Source organism: Oculina patagonica, chromosome 13, assembly GCF_052425735.1.
Source record: "Oculina patagonica isolate OP01 chromosome 13, crgOcupat, whole genome shotgun sequence".
Lineage (NCBI taxonomy): Eukaryota > Metazoa > Cnidaria > Anthozoa > Scleractinia > Oculinidae > Oculina > Oculina patagonica.
In genome coordinates, this window is record NC_135770.1 from 6,136,487 (window position 1) to 6,162,946 (window position 26,460).

The window sequence follows — 26,460 nt, forward strand, 5'->3', positions numbered from 1 at the left end:
TAACGATTCTGCTCCAAAAACTCAGCACAGACAACTGGCTACTAAAAAGAAACAAAAAAATTGTCCTAATGTTTAATTCCTGTTTGGAAACAAAGGGTAAGCGTGCATCCAAAATGTTATTACCTCTCCAAGCCTCGCTGCGAAATAAAGTACAAAGTTTTTGCTTTGCTGATTTTTTAAGGGGCCGATGTGGTATAAAAAAAAAATCAATGAAACAAAAGTACGCACGTCATTACACACTTAGCAACTGGGAGTAAAAAATGCGATCATGTATGCAATTCTAAGAAACAAACAAAAGCACGTATTCCAAGAAACAAAAGCATGTTTTCGAAGTAAGTTCGAGTAAAAACGTCATTAAACACTTATCAAACGGGAATAAAAAATGACATTGTGTATGCAATTTCATCCAAGGATTCCAGAAAAAAAAATTGTTTATTTAAAAACGAAATCCAAGCACGGCCATACAGGCATTCTTACTGTAATGTTCTATCTAATTCTTCGAGTTATATGTTTGCATGATTTGACAGATTCCTTCTGGCGTTGTCTGCCAAGTCTTCAAGTTTTTTTTTTTTTTTGCTTGTCTGGCTTTGGAAGGTCTGCAAAATCACTTGAATAATTATTAACAACTTAAATACATACAGGAGAAAATGAAAGAAAGAGCCAGAAATAAAACGCCAGCCATCGCCTTTTCTTTATCACTGAAGAACATAATACAAATTATCTCAACTTGCTGATGGGGTTTTGATTTAAATTTTTTTGAAAATAATTAGGACCATATTATTTGAAATTCATGGTAAATTGGCTCTCCAAATCGCCAGAACCAATCGTAACCAATGAAGATGTAAATAAACAGCTGATTCAAGTAATATATCAATTAGATTATGGGGTTTTTATTTGTCCTGCATACTGCTAGGATCAGCAGTGTCGAAATCATCAAATTTGTAATCATCATCATTTGAAATCATCAAATTTGTCGAAATCATCAAATTTCCATCAAATTTGATGATTTCGACACTGCTGATCACAGCAGTATGCAGGACGCGTGTCACTTATCAACCTAGTAAATGGCCTAGCTCACAGCGAGTCTCACGTAGCTCAGTTGGTTAGAGCGCCCAACTGGTATCTGGGAGGCCATGGGTTCGATTTCCGTCGGGGACTCAGATTTTTTCTTTGTCCCACGCTCGTGTCATGTAGAATAATTTCTTTACTAATATTTAGATTTATTCTAAAGGCAGGTTGTTGTACTCGAGTGCTTCCATCTTTGCGTTCAATTGTGGATTTCTTATCAGCAGGGCTTTCAGCGACTTGGTGTACTTGTAAATCACTCAGGGAAATACCGCATTCCAGCGCAATGAAAAAATGAAATCAAAAATCCACCCACCAAAATAAAATTTACAATGGAATCCAAATTTCTCGAACCTCCAACGAAACCGGAAAATTGGTTCGAAAAATCAAGGTATTCAAGAAATCGGAGGTAAATGTGAAGTTTTTGATTTTGGTTCGAATTATCGGGAGGTCTCGAGTAATCGACATTCCACAACATTTCAAAATGCTCGAGGAATCAGCGCACTACTATTTCAGTTTTAGCACATGCTTTATCGAGTTATAGGACGCGCAACGATTTCTTGCACGTTTTATAAAGGGATTAATTAACTTGTTCCTCGTACTTTGTTGAGTTATAATTAAAAGTACAGTACTTGTAAATTTTTAAGAATACTCGAGAAGTGCGAGAAGCACTCAACTGGCCTTGGCGTGCTAGTTTGTGCACGTCCTTCGTGTTCCTAAAATTTCCCACGTGCTCATTTAATTCAACGTTCAATATTCACTAACTAAATTAAGGTACATCATTGTCTAAATTGTAAGCCTGGGCCAAGACAAGAAGGGGAATATTAATACGTTCAGAATTAGCTCTCGTTTGGCTCGGCTAAGACCCTAACAAACACTCGGCAACTTTCGTGCAGTCTTGTGCGAACCCGTTAAATTCGAAACTATTCAGATTTTTCTTTTAAGTCGTCGAGATTTTTCTCTTGCTTTGCCACGTTCGATAAGACTCGATGAACACTCGCAGTTCTAAAGTTTGTTCTGTGGAAAAAAATAACTACTTGAAGACCCATGAAAAGTTGCCGAGGATCACGAAAGTTCCTTAGTTACAAGATTACAGCACCAAAGAATGGCAGGCTCTGTAACGCTTTTATTTTCGTTTTATGATGGAAATGTAAATTCCTCTTAACGGCTTCCGTACATCTTTCTTAATCTTCGTGGTAAGAATTTGGTATATTATTTTAAGAAATCAGATTATACTTTACAATTGCTTAAACAACCAACTATGAAAGACTCGAAAGATTGAAAGAGTCTTGTTTAGTCTGTGCTCTAAAGTGGTCGATGTAGCTCGATGAAGTATAAACAAAAGAAATCCAAGAAACAAAAGCATTCTTTGGACGCAAGTTCAAGAAAGAACGTCATTACACACTTAGCAAACGGGAATAAAAAATGACATTATGTATGCAATTCCATCCAAGGATTCTAGAAAAAAAAAATTGGTTATTAGAAACAAAATCCAAACACGGCCATACAGGCATTCTTACTGTATTTTCTATCTTATTCTTCGAGTTATATGTTATGCATGATTTGACTGATCCTTTCTGGCGGCGAATGACAAGTCGTTCAAAGTTTTATTTATTTTTTTCGCTTGTCTGCCTTAAGAAGGTCTGCAATATCATTTGAATAATTATTAAACGCTTAAATACCTACAGGGCAAAATGAAAGAAAAAAACAGAAACATAAACGCCAACCATCGCTTTTTCGTAACCACTGAAGATGTAAACAAATAGCTGATTTCAGAAATATATCAATTTGTTTATGGGTTTTGATTTAAAGCTTCTCAGCTTGAAAATAAAAACGAGCTTAGTATAGATCATATTATTGAGTACTGTAATTAATGCAACTGAAAGTAATCGAAAACTGATAAAATTCATGGTTAATTTGTTCCATTTTAAACATAGCCATGTTGATTAACAGCGAACTCATATTTATTTCGTTTTATACAACATATCAACTTTTTGTTGCATGTTTAATATATTTACACTCGTTTTAAAGGCTGGTTGTTGTACTCGAGTGCTTGCATCTTTGCGTTCAATTCATGTGTTGAGTTCTTATCAGCAGGGCTTTTAGTGACTTGGTGTACTTGTAAATCACTCAGGGAAATACCGCATTCCAGCGCAATGAAAAAATGAAATCAAACATCCACCCACCTAACTAAAATTTACAATGGAATCCAAATTTTTTGAACCTCAAACGAAACCGGAAAATTGGTTCGAAAAATCAAGGTATTCAAGAAATCGGGGGTAAATGTGTAGTTTTTGATTTTGGTTCGAATTATTGGGAGGTTCGAGTAATTGACATTCCACAGCATTTCAAAATGCTCGAGGAATCACGCGCACTACAATTGGTCAGTTTTAACGCATGCTTTTTCGAGTTATAGGGCGCGCAACGATTTCTTGCACGTTTTATAAAGGGATTAATTAACTTGTTTCTCGTACATTGTTGAGTTATAATTAAAAGTAAGTACTTGTTAATTTTAAAGAATACTCGAGAAGTGCGAGAAGCACTCAACTGGCCTTGGCGTGCTACTTTGTGCACGTCCTTCGTGTTCCTAAAATTTCCCACGTGCTCATTTAATTCAACGTTCAATATTCACTAATTAAAATGAAGGCACATCGTTGTCTAAATTGTAAGCCTGGGTCAAAATACGAAGGGGAATATAATTCGTTCAGAATTAGCTCTCGTTTGGCTAGGCAAAGACTCTAACAACCGCTCGGCAACTTTCGTCCGGGCTTGTGCGAACCCGTTAAATTGAAACTGTTCAGATTTTTCTTTTAACTCGTCTAGAGGTTTCTCTTGCTTGGCCTCGTTCGATGAGAGTCGAAAAAAAAACTCACGTGCAGCTCTCAAGGTTTTCCTGTGGAAAAAAATAACTATTTGAAGACCCATGAAAAGTTGCCGAGGATCACGAAAGTTCCTTACTTACACGATTACAACGCCAAAGAATGGCAATGCTCAGTAACGTTTATAATGATTTTTGTTTTATGATGGAAATATCAATTCCTCATGGTTGTACACTCTTTCTTATTCTTCGTTGTAAGAATTTGGAATATTATGTTAAGGGAGAAATCACAATATACTTTAAATTGCCTAAACAATCAACTAAGAACAGACTCGAAAAATGTGAAAGATCTTGTTTAGTCTATCAGCTCTAAAGTGGTCGATGTAGCTCGATGAAGTATAAACAAAAGGAGTCCAAGAAACAAAAGCATGCTTTCGACGTAAGTTCGAGTAAGAACGTCATTAAACACTTATCAAACGGGAATAAAAAATGTCATTATTTATGCAATTCCATCCAAGGATTCCAGAAAAAAAAACACTGGTTATTTGAAGCGAAATCCAAACACGGCCATATAGGAATTTTTACTGTAATTTCTATCTTATTCTTCGAGTTATATGTTATGTATATTTGACTGATTCCTTTCTGGCGTTGCCTGCCAAGTCGTTCAAGTTTTATTTATTTTTTTCGCTTGTCTACCTTTGAGAAGGTCTGCAATATCATTTCAGTAATAATTATCAGGGGAGAAAACAGAATTTATGTTAAATTTTTTATAATTGACTAAGAGATACTCGAAAAAAATGAAAAATCTTGTTTTCGTCTTGTGCTCCAGATGCCTTTTTAAGTCGTGAATGCAAAGAACGACTTATAGCGGACTGCTTCAATTAAATTTGTGTAAACTCCCTTGGTAACCTGGCAATTTTATATTAAGTTTAAATTAAGTTCAAAATGGCGGATGAACGTGAAGGGCTGGTTTCCCGAGTTGTAATGCAAACTTATGGATGTACATCAGGAGAATACGAATATTTTTTCCTTTCTGGAAGGAATTTTTCTAGTGAGGCCAGTGCTCGAATCCACATTTACACACAATGCAATGGAAAGGATGGCCAATGCAAGGAAGCAAGAAACTTGCACGCCGAACAATAGCTTATTTTGAAAGTCCGCGGATATGAAATTATCTTCCATTGAAATGCAATCAAATAGTGGGTAAGTAATAAATCACCCTAAATAAGGCAGTATTTTCCGCTACAAATTAGTCTCACTCAGCAAGATTAAACTGATGCGTTTGGAAACAATTAGAGATATCTATAGTTGGCTTGCTTTGTCTTTCGGTCGATCATTCATTTGCACGTTCGTCAAGTTTTTGTATCTCGTAATATTTTATATTCGTTGTCACACTCTCGTTAACGAAGTTCCCAAGTACATCTATCTCATGACTTAAAGTTAAATCAAAATTTCCTCTGGCATTCGTAGCTCATTAGGTAGCAAGCCTTATCATGTTATGTGAATGATAAATTTGCTCTGCTTTTGAAGGCAAAACTACATTTGTAAACACAGTATTATGCATCAAACCCTTACAATTATTTTTTCTTCATACACATGGTCTGTCAAAAAAGGGACATATTAGTTCAACTGTGGTAATTGTAGTTCTCCAGGGGTGTATCATTGCACTCAGGTAATTTTTTGCTTTGTCAACATCCACTGAGTGCTATGGGGTAGACATTCAAAGAAATACTGAGAGAGTACTATTGTTAGCAGCTATTAATTTTAACGATTTTTTCTGAGCAAGATTTAGCGACTATATAGGGATTTTCCAAAAACTTCAAAAAATAGTAAATATATCGTGTAAACCAGCTTTTACTGGCTGGTGATTAATATATGGCTAAGAAGAAAATAAATGTTCAGTAAAAGAAAAAGACTACCATATCTTGACATTGAATGAATATAAATTGCATTGCCTAAAAGAACAAAGTTACCAGTATCCATTTTTGTGTTCCATTAGGGTGGGAAGGGGGTACCGGGGAGGTACCGGGGTACTTGAAATTTGACCAAGACAAATTTTAGCAAGTACTAAATTAAGCGATTTTCGCCCAACTCACTAAAAGCGCTAAAATGTAATAGCCACTAATATAACAATAGTAACCTTAAGGTCGATTTCTGTACATGTCCTATGCCTCCCCCCCCCCTTATCTCAGCCAAAAAGGAACCTGGTTGCATGCCATGCTGATAAATAACAAATTGCTTACACTTAGATGGTTTGTTGTACGTGTTGTCCTACAGATTTATTTTAACAAGGCACGTAGAATTTTGAATTAATTTATAGATTTGCCAAAACAATATCCTGCAATACAACACATCACTGAACTCTGCATGGGGCTAGGCTGTCAAGAGGTGTGGGCTGGAATGAACATCCTCCTGCCGTAACGTTGTATGAAACACATGATCAGAAAAAGAATTTTATTTCAAATTTACTCTCATATATTTTTCACAAACAGTGAATACTGCTCTCTATAAATTGACTTTTAGCAGACTGTACAGCTTGAAAAATAAAATATTTGGAGTTATTGTTATTGACTGCTGAAAACAAAGAGTAAAAGATAAACAAGCTTTAAGGTTCAGATCCTTTAATCCAACATGGCCACCAGATCTTTGCAGGATGGCTGGCAATGTATAGAGATTATTTAAAAATGAATTAATAAGGCTGATTAAAATGCATTGATGATTTTCGTGGCATGTAAAGGGGTAAAGTAAACTTTTTGGTTGCAAGTAAAGATATCAGAAAAGGAAATAAGCAGCAGTTTTCATTTGTTACATGTATCACGCCTCTAAATTGATAATAAATTATGTTGGCTTTACTGTTTCCTGCCAATTTCAATTCTTAGAAGTCACATGTATGAGGCATCTGTTAGTTTCTTTTAATTATTTGCCTTCTGTCACAGTGTCTGCCATTCTTTAACAGAGAAAAATGTATGTCGAATAATACCACTGTCCTGTATAAAATGGCTGAGCTACCTGGTTATTAATTAAAGAACCCTTTAGCAAATGTGAAACAGTTTGGTGGAAAAAAATCCCTAGCTTCTTTCCATTACCAGCTTCGCAGCATCTTAAGGTACCTCATATCTTGTTACCACTATACGTGTCTCTCTCAGCATTAATTATTTTAAGCTCTGAAATAATCTTCACTTCTTAGCTGCTTAGCTAGAAGGCCTCGATGGACTACTGGATGGTTAGTTTTCAGTTAGAATATGGGGTTATTTATCACTTACCAGCTAGAATTTTAAACATGACTCAACTGTGACATATGTTAACAGATTTCATAGACAATTACAAAAAATGTTGTTTGTCAGCAGACATTTAAAATTTATTTTGGCTAATTCTGGGCTATCAGTTTATAATATACCACATTCACGACTTTGCTCATAGAGCCTTTGATTGATTATGTGTAGCAAGTAGGACCCGGCGAGAGCGACTGTACCTAGTCCCAAGTTGCATATAATGGGATCAGAAACGAAATCCCATGTGCGCGCGAGGTAGGAGAGAGAGACGAGAAAACGCTTTTGTTATTGTAGTTTTGTAGTAGTTTCTGTGCGAGATTGAGTGAAGGGCGAAATATGGAATGTATGTCTTTAAAAGCATCTGTGTGTTAAGCTTTGAAAGAGATAGTTATAATTGCAGAATGAAAGGGTAATGGGCTCACGAAATTGACAAATATTCCTAAACAATTGTATTGTTGGTTGGTTGCTCTTTTGTTATTTTGGTTACCGGCAAAATGAAAGCAACTTGAGAGATCAAACATTCCAAAAATTCCTTTGGAAGAAATTAAACTAAACTGAAGGTGGAAATATAAACTACAAGTTGAGAGGATATTTTATTTCTTAAATGGTATGTATAAAACGCCACATTATGTATAAAAATCACCACATCGTCTGAATCCTTTTACAGAAATGAGAAAATGAGAAATGAGAAATGAGAAAATAACGCAAAAACATGATCAATAAAGTTTGAATTGAGCAATTATTTTATGAACCACTTTTAAACTCCTGAGTGTGTCATTGCGTTACGATGAATACTTTCACGGTTGGGCGCAGGTGCAGGCTATGACGTGACCCACTCAATTCCTTTGTCTATGAACCAATCGGATGCGGGCAGATAACTCGTGCGTGTGTCCAGAATAAATCCTACGGACCAACAATAAATTCGATGTGTGAGTTCGACATTTTCTTTTTAAATTCGTTGGCATTTGCTCTGAAACTTGTGCATCATTTTTTCTGGCTTTACACATGATAGACTGCAAGTATGTACATCAGCTCATAAACTCTTTGTTAGCACGAGTTTTTTGTAGTGCAGTTGATTATTTTAGGTTGGTTCATATGATCTCCCCGATCGATTCTATTGCATCGATCGTTTGCGAATACTAAAACGGTCGTCGGCGATCGAAGCGACTGGAAGCGATCGGGGATTCTCATATGATCGCCCCGATCGCCTGGAATAAGCGAAGACCTACGAAAACAATCATTTTAGTCCTAGCTCCAACACAATGTCAGCCTTCAATGAAAGAGCAAAACTCATGGTCTTCTTTCTTCTCAGTTATTGCAGTTTTACGGGGAAGAAAGGAAAAAAGCTAGACTGAAGGATAGAACACGGGCGATCCAAGCGATCGTGATCTCCCCAATCACCGCGGACGTAAGCGATCGTCTGTGTAATATTCCTATACAATCACCTCGATCGCAAGAAAACTTTTTGATGTGACAGAGGCGATAGAAACGATCGGGGCGATCATATGAGAACCAGGCTTAAGCGAACAAGGTACTTAAAGCATCCGAGTCAGAACAAACAAAATAATTTCTAATGAGAAATAACACTCCTATCGCCACGTTTTCCCGAATGACCGCGGCATTTTTAAAAGCAAAAGCATTCGTACGCTTCTGATTGTTTTCTAAACAATGAAATCGAATGAACTAACGTTATAGCTTTAATTTAATTGCACATGCGCCAAGCCGTGAAACAGTCCTTTTATGTCATCACACCATGTTCACACTGAAGGACCAAGTTATTCTTAATTTCTTATCATTGAATGTTTAATTAAAAAACTACTTCAAATATTGATCTAGGGTTGCCCTCATTCGAGCGCAGAATCGAATGTTTCACTGCCAGGACCTTCGACAGAACGGTTGAAAAAAAAGGGATATCGCAAATTGAAAGTTCGTCTGGAACAAAACAAGGTTTTCATAAAATCTGATGGAGGGCTAAGCCTGAAACGTCTAACTTTTATCGCACGTAATTATGGTATTTACTACACTTATAAGTGAGACCTTTCTTTAACTTTGAAAGGTTTTAATACACTGACTGTGGCTGGGCTTTGTTATCAGTATTTTTAAATACTGCCCAACCGCAGTCAGCCGTGTATTAAAACCTTACAAACAAAGTTCTCACTTATAAGTAGTAAATACCATAATTATACTTTCACATTTACTACTGACACAAATAATTGCATACAAGGATACAGGTTATTTTTATTGCTGTGCAAGATACATTGCATTATTGTACTTCTATGGGTAAACTGGTTTGGCTTTAAGTTGGAATGACAGAATCTTTAGACCAAAAGTTCTGATTAAAAGAACAATCTCTTCATATTTCGAAATCCTGTCTTTTAATGCTTTGTCCCGTGTTTGGGGCGGTTTTAATATTGACAAATAACCATTCCTTACCCCTACACCTATGCGTTTTTCGATTATTCTAATTCCACATAAGTTTAGATCTATCAAGTAGCTGCATTTGCTAATCGTTCTGGGAAACTAAGATATACTCATTTACACTGGTACATCTAATCGAAATTGAAAATACTCGGTCTTCCAGCGGTAAGGAGTCCTTAGTAAAGGCTCGATTTAGTAAGCGTAACAATAAAAAATAAAAGAATAATCAGATAAGCAAAACTAGATACTACTTCAATAAAAATTGACACCAAAAGCTAGAGCCTACCCCCTCCTTAAGTCATACAATGCTTATTTAAAATTCTACAGGGCTCTTGTGCAAACATTTAAAAAGTGCAGTAGTTAAAAGAAGAAAAAAAAAACACGAAGGGCTGTATTACTAGACTGGGCACAATAGAATTCTGTTTATGCATTAAAAAAATCGTGGGTCAACTTAAAAAGCAAAAAGAGCTGTAAAAATAAGATTGATTTTTCGTGGTAGGGATTTTATTTGAACAAGAGGACTGAACGTGAATAACTGTCTGTTAAGAAATTAAAATGTTTTAAATTAAACAACATCAACAGCTTAGCACGAGAAAACGTTTAAAACTGTATCATACGCACTTTTCTTTTAAAAAAGTTATCGTTGTTTTTGTTTTGAGAATATTGAGTCTGCTCTATGTGTGCTTTACTTTTTAAATACAGCTCCTTTGAAATGGTCTGATCTCGCACTTAGGTGTCCACATGCAAATTGCGAGGATTCCTGCTCTTATTGCGACTGCGCACAACGAGGAAGACGGTTGCGCAGATAATAGCCACTGCGACAACAGCACAGACCGCCACGATAATGGCTACATTGGTCGGGAAAGACTGGGGCTTATCCTGTTCGTCAGCTTCACCTGAAATAAGGAGAGAAAAGAATTATTTTTTATCTTTTATACATAAATCAGCAGTTTTAGTTGCTGAAAAATTCCGCATAACGAGACGGTTAATTCTAATTTCACTAAACCTGGGCTATAATTTGGGACAAAAGGATACAGTCGAACCTGTATAAAGCGGTCACGCTTTATTCAGAATTCAGTGTTAAGTTCCCGGAATTTTATCACACCTATTCCTGTATTTTTTGGATTTAATTTTTGACGTATTTAACATACGTTTAAGGAGATGGAGTCTACGGGTTTACTGGATTTCATCAAAAATCTCTTTGCGAAAGCTCCAGCAGATGATCTTGAAGTACGCGCGTACAATTGGCCTACGTGTTAAAATCTTCTTGAATTATCATTTCCCTTAATCATTTGCCAGCCCACATTTGGAGGAAGATGCCCTTGTATCAAACTAGGTCTCCGGCCTATTTCACAAGGCCTAACCGCTCACAGATCTGACTGTTTTTTTTTTTTGACTGAACAAACCCATGCCAGCAGGGCTGTAGCCAGACTTTTGACATAGACGAGGCAAAAGTTTCAGTGTCAAAGGCACGAGCTGTTAGCGGGATTTGCAAAACATTAAAAATGTAGAAGCTCTGGGACACTGTTTAGTATTTTCTACGAGATATTTCTTCAGAAAAATCAATCAGATTCAACTGGGGATTGTTTTCCTACCTAAATGTTTTTTTTAAAGTTTGGCTTAACATCTACACGAGCCCGAGCAAGGACAGAAATTTGTTAAACAGCAATGGATTCTACGCACCTTCTTCTTCCTCGTTTACTTGTTCCTCTTCTTTTTCTTCGTTCTTAAAAATGTAAGGTCCAGCTCTCACGCGATACACCTCAGATTCGTCCACTATGTCATCAAGAGAACGCCTTTTACGGTTAGCAGGGTCACATTCATCAACAGTAGGGCACTCACACGCTGAATTGGGCTCATTTGCCAGGCAAACTCTGAGATCACAGTGGATGTAAACCACTGAGTCTTCTGGTTCCCCAAAGTACCGATATGTACGTAGCGAGAAGGTTTCTTCTATGTCGTCATTTGTGCAATTGTAAAACAATGTGTCGTACAGGTCCTCACTCACTGTATCGTTACCGCAACTGATTGGAAAAGAGACAAAAACAAATTCTTTAGGTTGTTGCCACCAAGTAAGGACTTTCTTAACTATGTACAGAAAGCTAAAAGCACCGCAAGCTTTTTACTGAAACATTGTTTAAATTGAGTAACATGTTTCATTAAAATGTCGAAAGTTATGTGAAAACTTTCCTCGAAATGTGTGGCTTATTTATCAAAATCTCCATTTGGAGTTAAGACCTTTTGTCCAGAGAGGTTACTTATATAAATAACATAAGAGATATCAACGCTAACCGTTCAGAAACATGTACAGTTCAAGTAGAGAGGAGTGAAAGAGGGAGTGAGGGAGGGAGGTACAAAGTGGGAGGGGGGGGGGGGGGAGGGAGGATGAGTGAAGATTTTGGCTCTGAAAATCAAGGCTATTTATTGACAATTTGATGTTAACGTTTTTCCTTGACTGCCGAATTTGTAATGCGAGTACGTACCCGTCTACTATTAGATCAAAGTCACCATCCGCTACCCATGGGTCGGCACTCTTTGACGACCAGCAGCGTACTGGGAAAAGGTCAAGGTTGGGGTTAGCGCTTTGAGTCTCGACCAAAGCTTTGAAATACAAAGTCGTATTCAGTGCAATCGGGTTGGGAACCGCACCGGTTAAATCATCGTTAAGAAAAGCTTGGAGCGAGAAGGTGAAAAATGCGTCGCCTGAAAGAAACAAACAGGAAGCAATTAGTAAGTAAGGAAAGATGATTTATCGTGTTTTTCTAAAGGGTTGTTATGGGTTTTGTTTTTGTTGCAGTTGTTCAGTTATTGCCGATGATGATGTTGTTTTTGTTGTTGTTGATAATTATTGATAATGATGATGATGGCAATGATGATAATGATAAAGATTACGATTATGATGACGTTAACGATGACAGTAAGAAAAAGTGTTTTCTAGTTTAACTTTTTCTGATTAATACGCAACTTTTGATATCAATTTCGACTTGAATAAACTACAATGAGGCACGGCCCATCACTAAAAATAATGGATCAATTTAGGTTTCTGGGAAACTGCTCACCTACCCCTCCCCAAACCTAACATTAACCCTTACTTATCGCTTTGGGCAAAATGTTAGGTTTGGGGAGGGTTAGGTGAGCAGTTTCCCAGAAACCTAAATTGATCCAAAATAATGTACTAGACATAGGTTTTAGCAAATCATAATTGTTTATTCCACATACCTGTGTCATTGTCCCTACGGTTCACGATCGGTACAAAACTTGCCGATGACCTGTTTTGATTGTCGTAATCGCATGACACATAGTACAGGTGGTCATATGCACGCAACTGGCCTGTTGTACCACTACCGGGGTCACCCTTTGTAGCGCTGACTTTAAGAACGTATTTGATGCTGTCAGGAAGCTGTTCTGAAGACATAGAACAGTCAGGTAGGAACAAACCATCGTAGGTTACTGTCGAAGCGTCGGTAAATGTTGGTGCACATGCAGCACTGTCTTCTAATTGCCACTCAGATGTTTCCCATTCTCCAAGATCATCAACGTTGGTGATGCTTATATCAACCGTGTGATCGTCGTTACAAGTAACAATGCCCACAGGATCAGGAGGGTTCTGACCTGAGATAAAGAAAAATATGTGGTATAGCGAGTGGTAGCAAATCGATAATGATAATGATAATGATAATGCATTTATATAGCGCATTTTTCATACCTATATGTTCAAATGCGCTTTACAATACTACAAAAATGGCGCTTTACAATACTACAAAAATGGTATCACACATGAGTGGATAAAAATGTTATCCTCACATGTGTGATATCATTTTTGACCAATCAGCTCGCAGAGTTTGCTGTGTTTCAATGCGCAATAAGCCAATTTTTATCGATATTAAGTCGAAACATCTTTCGATATTCCCTGGCAATCTTTGGAAAACTTCGAAAATTTTGTAAAAGCTCGGAAAATGTTCGGAAATCTTCAGAAAATCGTCAAAAACATCGTATTTAGTAGGTTTATATAAAAAAACAGAATAATAAATGGTTGCTTGGTTATATAAAAATTTATCTTCTCGTTTTCAAAACCACGCAACCATGTCAGGAGCCCATTATGTAATGGGCTCCTGACCATGTATTATCCTCTATGTATATAATACCTGTGAACTACTGTAGAATTCCGATTTCTCGAGCTTCCCGATAACTCGAACCAAACGTAGTCCCCTTCCCTCAGTAAAACACAAATGTTTTTGAGGTTTGGGAAATTGTTTTTTCATTTTCACTTGACTGGAAATAAAATCATCCAACATTAATCAATCCCTGAAGATTTTGACACGATTTTGAGCTGAGCTTCCATGATCATCCGTTACCCTTTATTTTAAATATCCAACCAAGCAAAAAAGAGGAAGAAATGTTACTTTCTTTCGTATAATAGCAAAATAGGCGCTAGTGTAGAAATATGTTTCAGATCGGCAAAAATGGCTTGAAGTTCTTTCCCAGTTAACCAAAAGCTGCGGTTCACGGGTATTTTTACTATTTCTCACATAAAATGTGATATTAAAACACCTTTCTTTACAAGTTAGGTACAAGTTAGCTCTTTTAATTACCTTTCACAAGCTGCGATACAAGTGCAAATGTCACCAACAGAATAAGCTTCATGTTGAACTGTAAATTCCACCGACTCTTTGGACACTGAACACCGGTTTTCTGTCAAAACAAAACGAGAAAAAGATTTCAGGTTTTTTATTGTTATTTCACACTATTTACAAAAATCATACGCTAAACACTATTTAAGGAGAGTACATGTAAAAGAAGGACAATATAACAAAAATAAGAGCCAACATAAAATGTGCTCAGTGACCAAAGAGGCATAGGCTAGCTATCGTGTTGGTCACCGACACGTCCAAAAACACAGACAAGGTACATCTATTACTAGAAGCAATAGAAAAAAAAGTACAAAGTGAATATCAAAAGCATACAAAATTAACGTGTTAAAGGATGAATAAAACGTAGGTTAGCTATATGCAGAATACAATTAAATCATAGAGGAGAGTAGGATTGGTGTTTAAAAGGAATATTTTATATTGCTTGTAAAAAGAAGTGAAGGCAATTTTTTTAAAAATCTGTTGGAATGGTCTCCCAAAGTTTTGATGAAACAAAAGAGAAAGTAGAGGTTCCATAGTTATCTGGTTATTATTTGCTCTTGGCCTTTGAAAATTCAAATGCAACAGTGGCGGTGACATAAGTATGAATAACAAACAAGAATCGTTGTCATTATTTACAATAAATTCCATTTGACTGAATAATAAATAAGACCCATGTATAAACAATATCGCTTGCATTGATTGTAATTTAGTTAAATCTGTAAGTAAATTCGAGAATTCCAGTCAGTCTTTAAAAATGAGTTATTCTAGCTGACATATATATGCATTTTTTTATCGGGCCATTGGGTACCTGACAATACAGAACATTTTGCAATGACTCAAATTTTAATCCATAATTACTAGTTTAAAGTGAATGTGGTTTTTTTTAGAGAAACTATCTGTAAAAGAGAGGATAATAACCCACCCTTAATTTCATAGTATATTATTTTCATCATATTATATTATTTTTTCGATTCTTGGATGGGCTACGTGACTTCTCAGTTAAAATAGCCTAAACCACAAACCACAAACCACAAAATCTAAGGTATGCAAACTACATTAAAAGACAAGAATTTCAAAACGTCAAAACACTCAGGCCATTTGGACATTTTTTCTTGCGTTTTTTTTTACACGGCAGTCAGCCATGCGTGAGTTCATATGTCTGTACAATGCAACAAGAAACGCAGTCTTGCTAGTGAGTTAAACAAGTTAACCTAAATCGAAACTTACTGGTGAGCAAGAAAAAAAAAAACAACACACAATAAAACTTTGATAAAATACGGCAAGAAAAAGTTCATTTAAGATTACACAGTACTTGCAATCAGTCACAGTTTTCGCTCTAAGTTCGCCGTCAATAAATTTTTGAGAAGACTCAAGGTTACTGACGTTGAATGAAAGCTAAGCTTACAGCTTAATGCCAGTTTTTTGTATCTGTCTCCAAAATACATTAAATGAAAACACAAGACTGGCTTTTTATGCATTTTTGAATGGAAGCTAATTAGTCAAACCTTAAATTGAAAGAATCTTTTCAACAGGGAAAGACTCCAAGGAATTTTCTAGACTGTCTTTTGACCCGAAAATGAAGTGCGCTAGGCCTAAATTTAAACAGCGTTAGTGTACGTTCTAGTGGAACCACTCGGTTTTGAATGCCACTCCCTTCCAAAAAGAGCTTCAAGAGCAAAAATTTACAGCAGCAGTTTTGTTAACAGTTTGCTCAGAAAGAAAAAAAAAACGCAACTCGCCAACTGTCTTTCAACACGCGAATCTCTGAACAAGATTGGCGTATTTACTGAGAATTAATTTCAAATATTTTTAAGATCATTCCAGAGTAACATGAATGTTCTAAATCATAATTGGATTTTTAGCCCTTTCCTTGTCGACACTCCAAAATGGCATTGCATTTGGTGATGTTCAAAGTTATGTTTTATGTATTATATCTCAATGTTTGAAAACAGATTTGTACTTGCAATTTCTACATGAAAACGCTCCAAACAGAACCGCTATGTTAACTACATTAGACAACTCACCGAAGACTGAATGTACTTCGCTTAAGATCCTTCTCCAGAAATTCAGCACAGTCAACTGGCCACTGAAAACAAAAAGAAAATAAAGTTAAAACGATCCTGTATGAAAACGTAAGATAAACGCGCATCCAAAATCATGTCGTTACCTCTCTGAGCCTCGCTACGAAATGCAGTAATTTCTGCTTTGCTGGTTTACTTAGTAGCAAATGTGGTATAAACAAAACCACACAAAACAAAGCTAAACAAAGAAACAAAGGCATGTGTCATTAATCATTTTCGAACTTACAAGGCCGACAGGATTCTAGAAAAAAATACATAAAAGAAGCGAAATCCAAACAAAGGCCGACACGCATTCTGACGTTTAGTCGTCATTAACCCCTGCTATTTACGTGATCAACTCTCCTGGAGACGTCGGTTGTCAGGGGTGAGCGAGTCTTATCAGTTATCCACAGTTTTATTTCTGCGCTTGTCAGCCTTTTCTGAAGGTTGACAATACCATAAAAGATTAAGCAACTTAAAAAAGCCTGCATGACAAAATAAAAGAGTTTTTCTAAGATCAAATTAAGGCTAGCCTTCGCTTTTTCGTAACTTATAGACAGTGGATGTACATAAATAACTGATTCCAGAAATACTTCAACTTTTGCTCATGGGGTTTCATTGTTTAAAAGCTATTTGAAAATAAAAAAGAGCAGTAAATAAATTATTTTAATTCTGTTTATCAATAATGGAACTGCAAGTGAATAAGAATTGATAAAATATGGTTATTTTTTCTGCTTTTGCGGTTTTGAATGGGGAGTGAGTCATCTTGAAATTAACATATGAAGTTTTTTTTATTCACACGTATTCTAGAGTGTGGTTGCACGTTCAAGGGTGCTTCCATATTTGCCGTTTCGATTGTGGAGTTGTTATCAGCAGGCCGACTGTGTGGTTTTGTGTATTTCGGACTTGCTCGAGGCAACGCTGCATTCCAATGTACCTTATTACATGAAATTTTCGCGACACGTTTATTTCGCGATTTTGAGGTGCGCATATTTCGCGACACTTAAACTTCGCGATTTTGCGAAAATTTTGTATTTTGAATCACTTTAATTTCGCGTTTTTGAGTAAGACACAATTTACATTTCCTGTAAAAACGACTTCATTAATGAAAACATAACGTCAAAATTAACAAAAAAGCCGAAGGGTGGGACTAAACTTCGGCAATAGCTACAACAGAGCAGTTAATGTCTACAAGTAGGTTATGCTTGTACGTGGATGAGTTATTGTTCTTGAGTCAATTGACGACAACATCCATTTAGAATGATAATTCCTTCCTTAAGTGGTACTTAACTTTTTCTTAATTATTGACATAATGTGAGTCACTTAATGTTCGCGTCATGTTATGTTCGCGACACTTATTGTTCGCGTCACTTTAATTTCGCGATTTTTTTGGAATCGCGAAATTCGCGAAATTAACGTGTCGCGAAAATTTCATGTAATAAGGTAATTACAAAATAACCCAAACCATCCACCAAAATACAATCTACTTAAATAAGTCATATCGTTGTCTATTTCGTTTGCCGGAAGGAAGGAAGATGTTGTCAAGAGTTCAAAAACTAGCTCCCTATTGGCCTGAATTAAACTGTTCGCTCGTGCATGCTCTTTCATTGAATTTGAACGTGCTCAAATTTTCTTGAGAATCATCGAGATTTCTTTCTTGTCCAGCCCACGTTCGTGGAGAGTCAAACTCTCGTGCAACCCTCAGGGCCGGTATATTTGATGCCCATCAAAAGTACTAGAGAGGACCCCGAAATGCATGGAATGTAATTAAAGACATCTTTAAAAGCAGATGCCGTGAGTCCATTTTGCGTATGTTGTAATTGCAGAAAGAGAAATTTTTGTAGACAGTTGCATTTAAATAAATTTGGGGTCACGTTTCAAGGGCGAATTAAACTTAGCTTCATTTCTTTGGCCACAAACATGTAAACTGAACTGATTGAAGATTCCAAAACATCTTCTAGAAGAAATCAAATTAATGAATAAGCCGTGAGCGGAAAAATAAACCAAAAGTCGCGCGTAAGAGGTATTGTTACTAACTCAAATGGTTTCTGATTTCGTGCTGAGCTAGAAGATAATTAATTGACGTGTGCAAAACTTAAGGAATTTCTAAACAATTGCATTCTTTTAAGTGACATTTGGAAATGCATATCATTCGAGTTTTCTTAGCTACAACTAAATGAATATCTGTAAATTTCGAAACATTTCCAATAACATCTGTTTGAAAAGTGCCAGTTAAAGTACCCCACTTACAGTAATCAGCTTAAAATTTAAAATTAAAATTTAGGTGCTTAAAATTTAGGTGCTCCATCTAAGACACCAAAGTTCCTTCGCACTTTTATAAGCTCTCAGTGACCCCTGAAATATAACCCTGCGTTGAGTTTAAGTCCGACAAACAAACAATACCTGCTTGTCCACATCAAAAGTGAACGTATGATCAATATCTTTTATTTGAATGGTCAGAGGGTTTTATCCACAGCCAACTTGTACAACAAAATGAACAGTTCCTCATGAAAGTACTGCTCAATAGCTTTCATTTGAATGGTCACACACTAGGATCTAATTTTAACCACCTTGTAGAGCACAATAAATAGCCCATATGAAAGTAATGCTCAATAGCTTTCATTTTGATGGTCATACATTCATAGGGTTTCCTACACAGGCTAGAAATAAAAGTTAGAACTACTTTGCACAGCATAATAAACAGTTCCACATGAAAGACGTACTGCATAGCTTTCATTTGAATGGTCACACATTAGGGGTTTATCCACAGACTTCAAAGTTAGAACTAACGTGTACAATAGATCTCGTTTGAATGGTCACCCACCAGGGCTTTCATAGGCTTTACATTAACTACGCTTTCGTTTAAAAGGTCACAAAGTAGGGTTTAGGGTTTTATCCACAGAATGTAAATATTAAAAGAGCCACCTCAGTTTTAGATTAACAATGATAGGATGAATGAATCGTTACACGTGCACAACATTGCAGTGCATACGAAAGACTACTGTTTGGTTTTATACACACTTGAGTTTCATCCACAGAAAAAAACTCACAGCCTTTCAGCGGACAATAAACAATACCACATGAAAGTGCTGCTTCAAAGCTTTCATCGGATTCACACTCTTGGTTCATCCATAGAATTTAAAAGTTCGATGAACATAAAGTGAATGCATTTTTTAACTCAGCTGCATGCATGGGCATAATGTCAAGGCTAACAAGCAAGTTTCTCTCAATCACTAGTCACTTACTCTTCATGTATGTCTACAAGTAGGTTATGCTTGTACGTGGATGAGTTATTGTTCTTGAGTCAATTGACGACAACATCCATTTAGAATGATAATTCCTTCCTTAAGTGGTACTTAACTTTTTCTTAATTATTGACATAATGTGAGTCACTTAATGTTCGCGTCATGTTATGTTCGCGTCACTTTAATTGCGCGATTTTTTTGGAATCGCGAAATTCGCGAAATTAACGTGTCGCGAAAATTTCATGTAATAAGGTAATTACAAAATGACCCAAACCATCCACCAAAATACAATCTACTTAAATAAGTCATATCGTTGTCTATTTCGTTTGCCGGAAGGAAGGAAGATGTTGTCAAGAGTTCAAAAACTAGCTCCCTATTGGCCTGAATTAAACTGTTCACTCGTGCATGCTCTTTCATTGAATTTGAACGTGCTCAAATTTTTATTGAGAATCGTCGAGATTTCTTTCTTGTGCAGCCCACGTTCGTGAAGAGTTAAAACTCCCGTGCAACTCTCAGGGCCGGTTGTTTTTGGAAAAGAAAGTATATTTGATGTCCATCAACAGTTACAAAGGATCGCGACAGTTTCTTACAACATCCAAGAATTAACTGCTGTTTAATCGTCTCTCAAAATGCTAATTCTTCTCACTAGCAATGGTTTTCATTCAAATTTCTTAATGTTAAGGGGCTGAATGAATTATATTTTGCCTACGTAGTTAACAAAGACAAACTCGAAATCTTGAAAGAACTCAAGTTGTATGAGTCTATTCACTTCATGAAATCCATGGAATGTAAAGACATCTTTAAAAGCAGATGCTGTGAGTCCATTTTACGTATGCTTTAATTGCAGATCAAGAGAAATATTTCTAGACAGTTAATTTGGGGTCATGTTTCAAGGGCGCATTTAATTTAGCTTCATTTTCGTGGCCACATACATGCAATCTGAACTGATCGAAGATTCCAAGACATCTTCTAGAAGAAATCAAATTAATTTATAAGCCGTGAGTAGGAAAATAAACCAAAAGTCGTGCACAAGAGGAATTGTTTCTGACTCAAATGGTTTCTGAGTTCGTGCTGAGCTTGTAAAGCTATTGACGTGTGCAAAACTTAAGGAATTTCTAAACAATTGCATTCTTTTAAGTGACATTTTAAAACATATGTCAATCGGATTTTCTTTGCTACAACTAAATGAAAATCTGAAAATTTCGAAACATTCCCAGTAAAGTTACAAAAACAACTGTCTTGACAGTGCGAGTTTAAGTACCACATGCACGTACAGTAATTGTCTCAGTCATTTTAAAATTAATGTGTTCCAAATAAATGTAAATCTAAGACGCAAAAGTTCCTTCGCACTATTATAAGCTCTCAGTGACTTCTGAAGTAAAAACCTGCGTCGAGGTTAAATACAACAGACAAACAGCATCTGCTTGTCCACATCAGAAGTGAACGTTTGATCAATAGCTTTTATTTGAATGGTCACACATGCACTTGGGTTTTGTCCATAGACCACAGGCCCGTAGGCTGGTTTTTGCCCGGGTAGGTTCGTTTTCTTTTAGAACGGACCATTAGTTACCAGTGTCCCACTAATTAAAAAAAAAATACCGTTACTGAAGAAGATTTTCCAGTTGTAGTCGACGGGGGTGAAGGTGGGCGTAACAGTTGACTACCGTGTTTAGCTCCACGGGGGTATCGTAGTGAATGTGCAGAAGCGCAAGGTTGGACAACCTTTCTTTTCCCATTGACGCTCGCATGTAGTTATTCAGTCGTCGCAACGTGCTTGCACTTCGTTCACATTCGCATGATGTTACTGGTATGGTGCAGGCAATTTTTAGAAGAATGCTGATGTTTGGAAAGAGGTCATCATCACAATCTTTGATTGCCACTGCAGGTGAAGCTGGCCTTAATTCCGGTTCCATCGCCAGGTATCGACCTCTCCATCGCATAAGCTCCATTTCAAACATTTCAGGGGAGGGGAGATCATCATTGTACTTGTTAACAATAGGAAGCCACAACTCTGTTGAGGCCTCAAATGTAATAAATGTCCCTAAATGTAATAAAGGTCCTAAGTGTAATAACTTTTGGTCCTAAATGTAATAAAGGTCCTAAGTGTAATAACTTTTGGTCCTAAATGTAATAAAGGTCTGTAGTGTAAGGTTACATCTTAAGAAATCATGCTTGGTGCTTTTCTATGTATTATATTCAGTTTGAAACCTGTTTTATGTTTACTTGCTTCATTTTCTTTCCAGTACTGTAAGATGCTATTTCGATTTTGTCATGAAGCAAGCAACTAAATCACGTGACAACGTTCATCCACGCGATCGATCACTTGACACTAGAATACAATTTTTTACCTGATTTTTTAGGAAGTTTTCGATTGTTTGAACCGTCGTGCTTTATGATAACTTTTGTTAACTCGAATTTTAAAAAGACTATTGAAGCAACAAATATGATACTTTTACTTTTCGTGCAAACGTACTAGACTTTTGTTTTCTTTTAAACCGCTCTGACGCTTCCAAGTTCAATTTAATTTAACTACGGTTTTACTGGCGGCACAGGTCTACAAGAATTGTACAGCATTTCTGTAGATTGGATTTTGGTTTGAGGTTAAGACAGTAAACGTGATAGTCTTCAGCTTCTTTGCAAACAAGTTTAATTTGATTTTTTTGCGATTTTAAGTTGGTGCCACAGAGTCTACAGGAATCCTTCCGCAGGAAGAAACATGCAAGGTTTGTAAGTGTCTCAGCATATAAAGTAGACTCATCTGCACATGCATTTAGCACAAAGTGTTTTGTTCCACAAGGAGAGCATATTGCTTTCTGAAACAGATATATACCTGCCTCGTACCCAGACGCCTCTCTCTTGTTTGGGGAAATGGGCGCTTTCTTTCTCCTTCGCGTGGTCCCTTGCGCTTCGCGCTCGTCACCAGTCACTCGCGTTTCGCGCTCGCCTTGTGTTATTGCAGCGAGAATCGAGTGCGAAGCGCCTGAGGAGGAGGCTGGATATATACCGTTGTGCGCTTTATATGAAAAGTAATGTAGGTAAACTTCCCGTTTTACCAAGGACAGACGATCAGGACCCCCCCCCCCCTTACTCAGGAATAATTAATAATTATTGATATAAATAAATTAATTAATTAATTAATTGGCTATTGAAAGTTTACACCTTTAGCCTTAGGGCGTAAGGGGCTTAGCGTTTTAGCGGGCTACAAGCCCAAACAACCATCAATCGTTCATTCTGCACTATTGAGGATTTTGAGTAAACTACTTCTGTTGTTACCTACATGTGTATAAGCGTCTGTTGCCGTTGGCCCATGTCCAATAAGACATGCAAAATAAAATAGATTTTGGCACATTCTTTAAGGCAAGCGGTAACTGGTTGTTAAAGTACATCATAATCTGGATCCCTAAGATACATTTTTAACTCCTTGCTTTTATAAAGAGAAGCACCGTGCATGATTTCATGTTTAGCCGAACCTTAATAACACTGAAGGCCTTTATTTTATTTAGGGACGAAAGTTGTTACACTTAGGACCTTTATTTCGAATCATTACATTTAGGACAAAAATTTATTACACTTAGGATCTTTATTACATTTAGGACCAAAAGTTATTACACTTAGGACCTTTATTACATTTAGGACCAAAAGTTATTACACTTAGGACCTTTATTACATTTAGGGACATTTATTACATTTGAGGCTTCAACAACTCTCCAAAATCAGTGAGAACGAGAATTTAAGGACTCAGAGCGCACTATCTCATGTACTTATTCGTTTGCCAGCTGGCCTTATCCTGATGGCTTTTAAATAAGAATTTTGTTTACCCCGCTACCGTCATGACGTGATTCAAAGTCATTTCTTTTAATTTCCTTCTTTGCTCTACTTTCCACAATGTCACGCTGTCCAGGGGAATTGGATGTCAATTATATTGTTTGCGTTAGGCTTCAGAGCTTAGCTTCAGATATATTTAATTTATTTATACGACCGCGACATATTCAAATCGGTGAAATCAACATCAGTTATAACTTGAGTCACACTTTGCTAATGGTTCCAGTCTGAAAACCGAAAAAGAGGGGAATACACGAGAAACGTTTGAAAATTAGTCGATATTGTTGAAAATCAATACAAATAACGTCAGTATGTTTTTATTTTTATTTTATTATGCGCGTAGGCCATATGTATGCTGTACCATTCAGACCGGACCTTTAATGCTGTACCATTCAGACCGGTACATTAATGCTACACCATTCAGACCGGACCTTTTCAGGCGGTGGGGGGGTTCGTCCGAACCCCCCGAACCCCCCCAGCCTACGGGCCTGGACCACCAAGTTGGAACCACCTTGTACAGCAAAATGAACAGTTCCTCATGAAAGTACTGCTCGTAGCTTTTATGACGGAGACACAGGGTAATACCCCCACATGAAAGTAATGCTCAATAGCTTTCATTTAGTTGGTCACACATTTATAGGCTTTCCTTCACAGACTTAAAATTAAAGTCAGAACCACTTTGCACAGCATAATAAACAGTTCCACATGAAATGTCTTCTTGATAGCTTTTATTCGAATGGTCACACATTAGGGTTTTATTCACAGACTTAAAAGTTAGAACCACCTTGTACAGCATAATAAACAGTACAACATGAAAGTACTGCTCAATACTACGCTTTCGTTTCAATGGTCACAAAGAAGGGTTTTAGCCACAGAATTTAAATATTTAGAGCCACCTCAGTTTTATACTAAACCGTACAGCACCTGAAATGCCACTTCTTAGGTTTACACTGTTTTCATATACCGCTGTATATGCACAACATTGCAGTGCGCAATAAAGACTACTTTTTGGTTTTCAGTTCACACTTGGGTTTCATTCACAGAAAAAACTCACAGTCTTTCAGCGGAATAATAAACAGTACAACATGAAAGTGCTGCTTCATAGCTTTTATCGGATTCACACTCTTGGTTCATCCATAGAATTCAAAAGTTCGAAGAACATAAGGTGAATGCATTTTTTAACTCAGCTGCATGCATGGGCATAATGTCAAGGCTAACAGGCAAGTTTTTCTAAATCATTAGTCTTTTAATCTTCATGTAATACTCTTTAAATTAATTTAGAAAGCATTTGATTTGTTTATCTAGGGAATTCATACAACGTAAAAATTTCAACTACTCGAACCAAACTGAATTACAGCATTTTACTTTTTTGATATTTTGTTAGGTTGCAGGTAAAAAATGAAAAAACAACTGATTGGTCTCTTCCGACCGTCCATGTCAAAAAGCACTTTCAAAGCACAAACCATTGGTGAGCAAGTAAGGTAGATGAACTTGTTAATCCAGTGGTCCGTATCTTAGATTGCACAGCGTTCGCTAATTAAAGTTGTATCAAATGGATTTGTCTGGTTGAAAACCAGATTCTCGGCCAAAAAGTGCTGTTCGAAGCGAAATAGATTTGTTGGCTTGACAATACTTGCACATCTTCTGATCACCAAGCACCAAAATCGTGTCGACTCCCTTAGATCGGGAAAATCCGATACAAAGATTTTTCTAGAAGGACTTTAGAAGTCTAAAACGCAATCGGAATTTCCGGGTGCTAGCTTCTTGTTGACGTTCAAACATGTATTTGCGATGTGCCTAGTAACTTTATTTGACTTTTTTAAAGCTCAATCTTTGCCTTAAAGTTTTGATGTGATTTGCGATAGCATCATTCTAAAGTAAAACGAATCAGTGACAGAAATAATTGAAGAACTTACAAAGTATGAAATGAATCCACGCACGTCTAGTGGATCTCCTAAAGACGCTTGGACCAAACTGTTTGCTGCCAACAAAAACGATAGAAGTTAAAACATTAAAAGTTGTACATGTAGCTTATAGCAAACGACATAAAAAGTTTACATACGTACCTCTCAGCTGAGTTTCGAACTGAAGAACGAGCGCCTTTTGTGTTGAGCTAATTAGTTTTAAAATAGAAGTGCCGTCAAAAAGCAAAAGATGAAGAGACAAAAGACGTTATATAATTATCATTTTAATGACAAGGACAAGTTTCAAAGTCATAATACTGACTGAGCAATTTAGCATAAATCATCGTGCAAACGATTTCGTCCATGAAATCTAAATAGGACTAGAAAATTATTCGTACTAGCAGTCAATATCGCACTCTTCAACGTGGTGCATAAATTACCACCACAGCTCGTTTAAACTTCGCTGATAGACGCCGATACAGTAAAATAATGTTTATATTTAAGCTTCTATCCCTACCGAGTGGAATATTTTTATCTGTGTTCTCAATGTGTGGAATTGTAATCAGGATCAAAGTTCTTGTGTAATTTGCCCCAGGCATAATCGCATAGTTCTGAAAAATCTGAGATCGAAAATGCACTGTCAGAGAAAACAAAATGTCACATCGCTGATCGTTTGTCATTTCCAGTACTATCAAAATGCTTTAGAGCATTCTTTTTTGACTTTCAATCGCAAAGCATCGTAATTTTGATACAATTTCAGCAAACACAATGATTTTTATGCAAATTGAAGCGGCGTTCAAACTTATTGTTATTTCTCAAGCTCAATATATAATATCCAACCATGCTCAGTGAAGTACAAAAAGGCACATCGACTACAAATATCTCTCTCCGGATTCAAAGGAAAGCGGTGGAAGTTCAGGATTTTGGGAAAAGAAAACGTTAAACAATAAATCTCTTATTGGATTTTTTTGTGTGTTATACTATAGTGTGCTGACATTTTAACTCGTCATTTGTGGTCTTGGAGCGCCCTAAGGGCTCCCCAAAATACTGCAAGATTTCTAAAAATGCACAGCAATACTACACACTATACATAAAACAGGAGTTTTGTAAAATCATTTTCAGGCAGAGGGAAGAAATAATTTTCATTGCAAAAAGGTATAATCTTGATGATAACAATGCTGTCATTTCTTTAAAAATAGACTGTTGTTATGCTTCGGTGGGCAAG

General features: G+C 36.7%; 1 protein-coding gene across 2 annotated transcripts; it reads right to left on the minus strand.

Annotated features, from left to right (window-relative positions):
- Window positions 1-9,368: 9,368 nt before the first annotated feature.
- On the minus strand, window positions 9,369-25,489 carry LOC144635005 (ZP domain-containing protein-like). 2 transcript variants are annotated; one of them, XM_078494066.1, is made up of 8 exons: window positions 25,398-25,489; window positions 25,248-25,312; window positions 16,229-16,290; window positions 14,166-14,265; window positions 12,793-13,185; window positions 12,057-12,276; window positions 11,257-11,597; window positions 9,369-10,469 (listed from the first exon to the last, which is right to left on the minus strand). In XM_078494066.1, the coding sequence occupies exons 4-8, from the start codon at window positions 14,215-14,217 to the stop codon at window positions 10,303-10,305; spliced, it is 1,173 nt and encodes a 390-aa protein (XP_078350192.1). In that variant the 5' UTR covers window positions 14,218-14,265; window positions 16,229-16,290; window positions 25,248-25,312; window positions 25,398-25,489; the 3' UTR covers window positions 9,369-10,302. The 2 variants fall into 2 exon arrangements, with proteins under 2 accessions (XP_078350192.1, XP_078350193.1); XM_078494067.1 differs by lacking the exons at window positions 25,248-25,312; window positions 25,398-25,489 and adding an exon at window positions 16,372-16,431.
- Between the last annotated feature and the right edge of the window lie 971 nt (window positions 25,490-26,460).